Here is a 10,160-nt window from a genome sequence, read left to right on the forward strand (position 1 = left end):
TGCCTATTTGCATAAATGCTCCAATACAAAGACGTTGAGGAAACACCGACAAACAGCAGCAGGAACAACAGCAAAGTTAAATAACACCCAACCTACGTAAAACGCAGCGCAAACAATGTGCAAGAAAACAAAAGTGCGAGACCGTGGATGAGACAGAATTCAATAACGTTTAAAAATCCATGTGTGGTGGTACTTTCGTTTCCCAATGTGCCATTCCTCACGTTAGGAAGTTGCCTCAGTGAATGTAAGTTGATAATTATGAGAATAGGTAGGGGGTTTCTATTAAGGTTAAATTAAGGAACTGGTGGATTTATTGTTTGGACGGACAAATATTTTCTTTGTGTTACATAATGTTAACGAAATTGAGATGTCTGTAGTCGGAAAGTGCCGTATGTTTTCTGCTCTCTTGTTCTGAATATTTACTTTTTGCATCAGGTGCTGAAAAAGAAACTTTTATATGCGCACTTGATACATTACGTAAGTCCCGTAGCAGCCGAAGAAGGAATAGCAGAAAACTGAGGTAGAATTCAATGATGACTTCTTATGGAAGAAGCAGTCGTTGAATCTGGAAGTACGCGCCTTTAGCAAAGAGAAAAGTGAGAAACCAGAATGACTGTTATCTTCAGCAATACACCCAACTTACATCAAACGCAGCGCAAACATCGTGCAAGAAAACATCAGTGTGAGACCGTGGTTGAGGTAGAAGTCAGTAATACAATACAATACAATACAGGAGGTGCATAAATCCTGACAAAATGTCATATTCTCAGGGAGGAACAGTAGGATACAGTTCACTTTGCGTGAGAAGGCGTCACGTAGTCAGTAGTATTCATGGAGCCTGCAATTAACGCGTTTACTTTTTTTGTATTAGATTATGGAATTATTTGCTAAAATGGTGTATCCGTGGAGTTTCCACGTGATTTCCCATAATGTTTACAACATGATATCGGTTTCACAGAAATCGGAAGTAGACTAGGCTAGCTTTCATAACTCGGTCTTAGTCACAGTATCGTTTCAAAACAAACTCACCTGTCCCTCCCTAAGAAGAAACCCTGGAGGCACAGCGGCGCTGTACTTAAACAGTGCGAAGAAACCCTCACACCAGCTACACTTAGCGTCTGTTATCCTGGGACCTGTTCGAGAAAATACTTTTTTTAGATATAAGCACATTTAAAGGAATTTGTTTCCATTCTGATTTTGACGCACATAAAGTATTAATAGCGACTGCACAATATACAATGGTAAGTAAACGTCTGTTTTGCTTTTAGACTAATCAAAATAATAGAGTCAAGACAGTGTTTCTACGCTCCTACTTTCAAACCGGCATGAAAATTGTAATAAAGGGGTCATTGAATATAAAATCTCCATGAAAGTTCAACATCCCTTTAGGATACTTTAAAAATTCCTAAGCGAAGAGTTATACGTTTGGTTTTAAGCTTGAGCTGTATTTACAACACGGCAGATGGGACGTCATCGTGGAGCGGAGTTGGGTCTGGTATGGGATTCAGCAATGGGGTGGACGAGCTGGCTGGGTGAAATACAGTACCACAGTATCTGTGAAGTGTGCTCGGGTGAGCTGATGGCGCTGTCCTGTCCAGGCTTGAGGCCCGCACTAGGAATAACGTGTGAAGTGTAAAGCTTTTGTTTCTGAATGTTTTGGGGCTCTTTTTAGGAGAGTGCTAGAAATGCTCAATGCAACTTAAAATGCGTTGTCTTTTCCCCCCCAAAGAACTCTGCACCAGACACAAGGAGAAACGCTACCCAGAGTCAGTCTGAGTACACCCTTGTGTTTTTCGATTTGGAGACCACAGGACTGGGTACAGTAATTCTTCTGTCTTCCATCATAAATTGTGTAAACGCCATTGGGGCGCTAGATACTGTGGCTGCAAATCAAAGTACCTTTTAATATTCTATAAATGATTACTGATTAATTTATATTTGTTTCTGGATGACAAATGGTTTTTAAATTATTTAAATAGTCCTGGAACACCTGCATTTCTTAACAAAGGATTTACGTTAATTTTAACATTCTATATTCATTAATCTGTCTTTAATTGCTAGAATTACGTAGTTGTATTAACTGGAATATTAATCAACATTTTCTACATTTAATTCTTATACATACAGGGTTTGAGTCTAAATTCACAATACATAACAATACATACATGACATTTGCAAGAGTTCCATACACCCGAAGAAGGCTCCACAGCCGAAAGGTTGTGATTCTTTTCTTCTTTTTTCAAATCAAATCAAAGTTTATTTATTAAATGCACAACAATACAGTGTGCAGCAGTAGTTGCTGGCAATGAGATGTCTTTTCTGCGAGCTCACAAAAATCACAAGAATGGAATAAACCTTTATTTGTTCATTTAAATAAAGAAGACTTTGCATCAGTTTAGTTCTTTTCAAGAAAAAAAATTATGGCTTCTAATTTTTTTTAAGCCCTGTATATTAACTCGGAAGCAATTTATAATCATTTCATGTCCATGGTAGTCGTGCTGTTGTTCCGTGCATGTTAAAAAAGACAGCATCAGATTGTTGGAGAGGGCCATTAGAACTAATGTTTATGAAAAAAGATGTCTAAATATCTAATATCTCTAAATTATAAATATGGGCTATTTATGTCTTCCAAAAAATTGAAGAAAGTTGCAGTGCAGATGATGTTTTCATTAGCAGACATGTACGGTCTATAGTCTATAGGAAGTGAATGTTTTCAAAACCACAGTGAAATGTTTAAAAATTCCTATGTGGTGGTACTTTCGTTTCCCACTGAGCCTCAGTGAATGTAAGTTGATAATCATGAGAATAGGTAGGGGGTTTCTATTAAGGTTAAATTAAGGAACTGGTGGATTTATTGTTTGGACATTTGTACAAGTATTTCTGAAAAAGACAAATATTTTCTGGGTGTTACATAATGTTCATGAAATTGAGATGTCTGTAGTCAGGAAGTGCCGTATGTTTTCTGCTCTCTTGTTCTGAATATTTACTTTTTGCATCAGGTGCTGAAAAGGAAACTTATATGCGCACTTGATACATTACGTAAGTCCCGTAGCAGCCGAAGAAGGAATAGCAGAAAACCCTGGACAAAGGCTGCACCTTCAAAGAAAAAAAAGGAAAACGACCTGATGTATTAACTGTACCGGTTGTCTTCTACACAGATGTTGCTGCGTGCGACATCGTCCAGCTGTCTGCTATCAGTGGAGAAGAGACCTTCAATCTTCACATGGTTCCTCGCTGTAGGATGACAGACGAGGCCTCCAGGATCACTGGGTTCACTGTCCAGGGCCAGGCCTTGCTTCTGCATGGGGGCCCTGTGAACACAGTGACCCACAGAGAGGCTTTATCCTCCTTTATTGACTTTCTTCGCACTTTCCACCGGCCCCTGCTCGTAGCCCACAATGCCAAGAGATTCGATTGCCCTGTGCTGTCTAGGGCTCTTGATGAGTTCTCCCTCAAGGATGAATTCCAACAGGTTGTCGCTGGTTTTCTGGACACTTTCCTCCTGGGCAAAGAACTTTTAGCCGCCACTAAAGTCACTAAGTACTCCCAGCAGTATCTGGTCAAGCTTTTCCTCCACAAGACCTATATGGCGCACAATGCCTTAGAGGATGTCAGAGCTCTGCAGGAGCTTTATAATAAGTGGAATCCAGCCCCAGCTATGGTCTGCAAGCAGCGCTTCTCTCTATAGAGTCTAGACAGTGCTGAGATTTTATTGCTTCAGTCTTTTTCAAAACGGCAGACTTATTGTTAAAAAGATGCACGTTCCGTTTGGCATCCTTTAAAGGAAAACATTTGAAAAGTGAATGGCAGTATTCTATTTTTTACATGACGTAACAAGCAATTTTTTTTTCAAATCTGAATTTGATTCGTGTTGCATTATTATGAAATACCTGAAACAATTATTTTTCTCATCAGTCGTGACTGAAGATAACCCTTCCCGTTATTGCATGTTGAGAACCTTTTGTGTACTTAGTCAGGCCACCCTGATCTTTCCTAACCTCTCTCAAGGACTCTGGAATTTGTTTGATTTCGGACTCTGGAACAATAATTTGTTCTAAAATTACCTGTAATTTAGTATGATTTTCTTTAAATGCTTTCTTTCATCAATTGAATTAAAAAGTTACATGAAAAATGTTAAACAGTATGATTTCAGAATAACAGATCTTTCACAAATCAACAAAATGAATCTTAAAAATATTTGCACTTTAAAATGATATGTGGAATCAATCATGGATATTATTTGATCTTCAACACATTGTAAATTTAAACTGGATTATAAATTTAGCTCGAGGTTTTTTGTCATTGCATCAAAATGTAAAATAGCTCATTTGTTTTTTTAAAAATAATTTAAGTAATTATGATTCATATGTTTGTCTGGTGTACATTTATTTAAAATGAGATATAAATAGAAAGAGAAAAATAGAATGTTTTAGATTATTTGATTTCATCGCACATATTAATACACATTTTCCATGGTCCACTAGACCTACATGTAAAGGAATGTATTCAAATTACAGCTGTTTTAAAACTTATTTAGCAGTTTTTCTAGCCAGGTTGACTTACAGTTCATACAGTCAATGCGATAAGTGGATACATGATAGATTTGCCATAAAAATAGTATATAGTCGATATCTCGCCAAACCAATGCGGCTTTGTGAAAAACCGCGGAACAACAGGCGCCATACACACAGCCCACCTACTGATGGAAAGGCACCACGAGAAGAGGAAAACGATCCACATGGCATTTCTCGACCTGGAAAAGGCATTCGACAGGGTACCGCACGATCTCATCTGGCTGGCGCTGCGACAGCACCACGTCCCCAAAGCCTATGTCAGCTGGACAAAGCTGCTGTACCAAAAGGCCACTAGCTCAGTACGTTGCGCAGCTGGAACCTCGGACACCTTCCCGATCAATGTTGGCGTCTACCAAGGCTCAGCCTCGTCTCCTCTGCTATTCATAGTTTGCATGGATACAGTGACCAAAGATATCCAAACGAGGCATCCGTGGACGATATTGTATGCCGACGATGTTATGATAGCCAGTGAAACGCGATACGGCCTCAAACAGCAAGTACAGGAGTGGAAGACACACCTTGAACGATTCGGGATGAAATTGAACATCAAGAAGACGGAGTACCTGGAATGCAGTGATCAAACCGATGGAACGATCGCAGCTGGTGGGGTGCAACTGAACACAGTGACCCAGTTCAAGCACCTAGGCTCATGTGTCAACTCCGACTGCACTACCCTCCAAGACGCCAAGACGCGAGTCAGCGCCGCTTGGATGAAATGGCGGCAGGTCACTGGAGTACTGTGCGACAAGAAGATCCCTTTGCGCCTAAAATCCAAAGTCTACCGCTCAGTGGTCAGACCAGCGGCCCTATACGGAACTGAATGCTGGCCAGCGACAAAGAAACATGAACAGGCACTCCATACGATGGAAATGAAGATGCTGCGATGGACCCTCGGCTTGACAAGACTAGACCATGTCATGAATGAAGGGGTGCGAAAAACACTCAGAGTCGCCCCAATCACTGAGAAAATGAGGGAATCGCGCCCGCGATGGTATGGACACGTTCTCCACAGCAGTGACACATCAATGGTAAAGACCGCCCTCGAATTGAATGTGGAAGGCCGCCGGCCCCATGGACGACCATTTACGCGCTGGCTGGATCGGCTGAAAGACGACATGCGCCTCGCAAAAGTCACCCGCCGAGACGCCGCAGACCATACGAAGTGGAAAAATCGGTGCAAACAAGCAGACCCCACATAAGTGGGAAAATGCGAAGAAGAAGAAGTCTATATATAAGAATAATTATATAAGTATATTATAATATAAATTTATTCCATGCTGAAAAAAAGAAGAAAGAAAACACAACGTTTCGGCCGTGGAGCCTTCTTCAGCCTTCTTCCCCATGGCCGAAACGTTGTGTTCTCTTTCTTCTTTTTTCAGCAGGGAATAAACCTGTTACTTGTTCCTTTGCAGCCTACGCATGCTGACGCAGCTCCCCACCTGAACGTATAATATCAATGGTATATTATCTGTTCCTGCTTAGTGCAGATGTCTCCAAATGGAATAGTTTTGTGGAATGTAGTTTTTGCATGGACTTAAATGTGTACCAACTGGAAGTGAGAAACCGAATGTTCCTACCTTTTCCAGTTAAAATAAATATTGCATTTCATTTATCCTGTAAAGTGCTTCTCATCCCAGAGAATCCCACAGCGCTTTACGGAGTACTCACCTGGGTGATGCACGGCTGCCATTGTGTGCCTGCAGCCCTACTACACAGGTGAAGAAGTAAGAAACTGCTTCATTAAGAGGGAATCTTAGGGAGGCCACGTTTTTAAATCCAAGAATGAAATTTAGACAGTACCCCAGGGATAAGACCCCTGCTGTTTCCAGAAGTAGCATGGGATATTTATTGACCAAGTAGTCAGGGCCTCAAGCGAATATCTCACCCAAAGGACAATTCCCCTTAATGCCAGCAACTCTGATCACTGGACTAGGTGTCGGCTTGTAAATTCAGATCCAGTGAGAAGAGTGCCTCCTACTGGTCCACCAACGCCACACCAGTACTGACTATGCCCTGCTCTTCCTTAGCTTTTGAGATTAGGCTACAAGGTGACAACAGTGCTACCAATTTTATGTTAATCTTGTTAGCGTCTTACATGGATTAAAGGAGAAGCTAGGGTCTAAAGCATAGTGTGTGATCTTTATTGTACAGAACGAAAGGGGAATGCCACAGCTCAGATGGAAGCAAAACAGCAGACTGCTGAAATATGTGAAGCTGTGACTCAGAACAGACTGATTAATCCCCAGCAGCATTACCAAGCTTCTGTAAATGTGTTTTTATGAGTGGTGGAAGTGAAATGATTTGGTGAGGGAAGAGGCTGTCGGAAATCAGCATCTGAAAATTATTAAATCTAACTTTGAGGTTGAGAACCTGTTGAGATTTAATTTACAATGAGAAAGAAATTATATAAGGAAATCTATCTTAAATTGATCATGTTGATCGGATATTGTCAAAGAAAATATTTGCGAATGAAAGTATCATGTCAAGATGAAGTGATTGTTATTTAGAAATGTCGTTTTTTGTAACAAATGTAAAGTGTACACAGTGTTAGGATGATGGTGGATTTGGAGGCAGATGGTTATGCAGTTTGAAGGTACTGTATGTCAGGTGTATGTCAAGGCTCAGTCCATGGATCATTTTGAGTTATCTGCTCAGGACCATTCTGAAAGGTGAACACAAGGGACAGCCTCTTGGGGGAAAAGGTTGGAATTACAACTTACAAGTCTGGGACTGATTTTCTCCTTCCACTTTAGTCTTTTGGTTACATCAAGAAAGCTGAAGTTTGTCTCAAGATGTTTCTATTGTAACACAAATTTTCTTTGAACTTTAATTAGTAAATACAGTTCTTCTAGGGTTTTTAAATAGGGTATTTCATAATTCAGCTGTGGATCATGATCTTTTCTTTTTTTTCAGTGTTCTTCTATTTTTTAAATTTCTCAGGCCAAAGTACACATAAACACTTTGTGGAACATACCCTTTTGTAAATGGAGACATTTTATATATAATTTAATTATAATATATGTAATTGTTTCTTGCTTGGAACAATGTTATTGTCCAGTGAAACAGTGGCCAGCATAGTTTCAGTATAAAACCTAATGCCTCATCTTCTGTTCTAGAATTTACAGATTAGGTATCTTCAATGTTTTTAATATGTATTTCAACACTTTGTGTGTTGCTGTCCATACGTACAGTATAATGGTGAGAACTCAGAATCATTTTAATTCTTTTACAGAATTAAAAGACTAATGGAATGTAATGCATTCACAGTGGCCACTTCTGCCTCATGTAATCTTCACCGCAGTCTTGTTTTCTTCGATCTCGAAACCACTGGACTTGGTAATTATATATTACATTTATATAGTATCTTTCTTCAGATAATTAAGTTTAAATCTATTGTAAACGCCTCACTGTGGAAAAGTATTCCTGTTGCAGATGTTTTAGCTGAGGTCAGTATGTGTCGTACTGACGTTAGAAGGAGAAATTATCTTGCTGGTTCACCTTATTTTAATGATAGTTGTCTACGGCCAGTTTACAAACTGACAAGGATGTTGATGTACAGCATATAGTTATTTCTAGTTGTTTATAATCCCCTTTTGTCATGTATGGGGAAGAGGGGAGTAGACTAACAATACGATTTTATTTACAATGATTCCTCTGTGCATTTTCAGCAAGTTTGAGCTTTATTTTCTCTCTGACATTGTTTTCCATGAGTCAGGACTGATTGCAGATTGCGACACTTGTTTTTGACTGCAGTCTTGGAGAACGGAGCAGTAACAACACATCAATTGTGCCTTTGCAAACAGGTCCAAGGTGTGATATCATACAGTTGTCCGCTGTAAGTGGAGACCACACGTTTAATGTCTACATGGTTCCTCGGCGACCAATCCTTAGAGGGGCCTCAGTAGTCACCGGATTCACTGTCAGGAGGCGACAGCTGTGGCTCCACAGCCAGGCCCTTCCAACCATCACTCACCGGGAGGCTTTGATATCCTTCGTGGCCTTCCTCCGCATGCTGAACCGCCCTTTTCTGGCAGGGCACAACATCAGGAGGTTTGACTGTCCTGTACTGCTCAAGGTGCTGGATGAGTTCCACCTGAGAGAGGACTTCCTGCAGGCCACCTCCGGCTTCGTGGACACCCTCCTCCTGGCCCGAGAGCTGTTCAAGCACACCTCCATCCAGAGCTATCGCCAGGAGCACCTGGTGAGGGCCTGCCTTGGGACCTCCTACCAAGCGCACAATGCTCTGGAAGACGTCAAGGCTCTGCAGCGGCTCTTCCGCGCCTGGGCGCCCAGGTCAGAGCAGGTGGTCAGGCACACCTTCACCCTCTCACAGGTGGAAACTCGGAACTCTCTGTGGCCACTCATCTAAGGAAAAGTGATCTCCAAGCACGCTGCAAGAAAACTGGCTTCATATGGAATTACTCTTGAAAAACTGAAGAAGTCTCACCTACAGAGTTCCTCTAAGAGGCTGCAGAAGCTACTGGAGCCCCTGAAAGAAGAGCTGTGGGAGGGCTGCTTTGGAGCCACAATTGGCAATATCACTGACTTCCTGGAACTTCAAAAGCAGCCTTAACCCAGCAGAGCTGTCTCTGAAACACAACCTGGCTTCAGCGCTCTGAGTGGAGCCTCAGAGACTTGGTTCACAGGAATCTTGAGGCAAATAAATTTAACATTTTTTTTCACAGCAGTGTGATTTCTTGGACTTCAGAATCAAATGTGCTAAGTTGTAATAATTATGATCAAGGCAGAAAGAAAATTAATAAAAGACACTGCCTATTTAGGAAAAGCATCTGTTATCTTTCATTTTATTGTTTTATTAAATATAAATAAAGTAATGTATTTTTTCAGGTCCAAGTGATCTCTATGGATTTAATAAAGTATCATAATCTTTTGTTTTTATTAGTTGTTTTAATTGGGTGAGTTTAATATTATGACAAGACAAAGGAAATATCATTTTACAATTAAAAAAAATTGCATTGTGGCCATTCACATATTCTTCTATGTTAAACACGTATGAAATATGAGTGGAGCGGTGGCTCTGTGGCTAAGGATCTGCGCCTGTGGCTGGAAGGTTGCCGGTTCAAATCCCGCAGCCGGCAGAGGACTCTGTTAGGCCCCTGAGCAAGGCCCTTAACCCCAACTGCTCCAGGGGCACCGTATAAATGGCTGACCCTGCGCTCTGACCCCAAGCCTCTCTCTCCGTCTGTGTGCTGTGTCTCATGGAGAGCAAGCTGGGTTATGCAAAAAGGCAAATTCCTAATGCAAGAAATTGTATATGGCTAGTAAAGTGATCTTAATCTTATCTTATCTTAAATATTTCAAATTAGATTTCAATATTTTGTTTTAGATCTGCTAAGCAAAGCAAATCGTTTCATAATAATGGCCAATAGGGGGTGTTAACAGGCAAAATTATAGACATGGAGGAGGGAACCCCGTTTCTCCGCTGGAAAATGAGACTTGTTTGGAGAATAAGGATCCGTGCGTACTGTATGTTTGAAAACAATAATTCATACAACACAATAAATTCTGAAGTATTGTTCTTTTAATCACAGCTGCGATCAGGTTTATCAGTATGACATATATGGC

General features: G+C 40.8%; 2 protein-coding genes across 4 annotated transcripts; both read left to right on the forward strand.

Moving 5' to 3' along the window:
• Positions 1-1,017: 1,017 nt before the first annotated feature.
• LOC148831592 (protein PML-like) lies at positions 1,018-4,132 on the forward strand. Its single transcript, XM_088920914.1, has 3 exons — positions 1,018-1,241; positions 1,730-1,817; positions 3,159-4,132. Exons 1-3 carry the CDS (start codon positions 1,239-1,241, stop codon positions 3,686-3,688), a joined length of 621 nt encoding a protein of 206 aa, XP_088777040.1. The 5' UTR covers positions 1,018-1,238; the 3' UTR covers positions 3,689-4,132.
• LOC148831593 (protein PML-like) lies at positions 1,761-9,471 on the forward strand. Of its 3 annotated transcripts, none has more exons than XM_088920912.1 (3): positions 1,761-1,817; positions 7,807-7,910; positions 8,378-9,471. In XM_088920912.1, the coding sequence occupies exons 2-3, from the start codon at positions 7,820-7,822 to the stop codon at positions 8,941-8,943; spliced, it is 657 nt and encodes a 218-aa protein (XP_088777038.1). In that variant the 5' UTR covers positions 1,761-1,817; positions 7,807-7,819; the 3' UTR covers positions 8,944-9,471. The 3 variants fall into 3 exon arrangements, with proteins under 3 accessions (XP_088777038.1, XP_088777039.1, XP_088777037.1); XM_088920913.1 differs by lacking the exon at positions 1,761-1,817 and adding an exon at positions 5,875-6,033; XM_088920911.1 differs by lacking the exon at positions 1,761-1,817 and having other exon boundaries at positions 6,305-7,910.
• The last annotated feature ends 689 nt before the right edge of the window (positions 9,472-10,160 follow it).

This window comes from Atractosteus spatula, chromosome 7, assembly GCF_055471065.1.
Source record: "Atractosteus spatula isolate fAtrSpa1 chromosome 7, fAtrSpa1.hap1, whole genome shotgun sequence".
Classification (NCBI taxonomy): Eukaryota; Metazoa; Chordata; class Actinopteri; order Semionotiformes; family Lepisosteidae; genus Atractosteus; species Atractosteus spatula.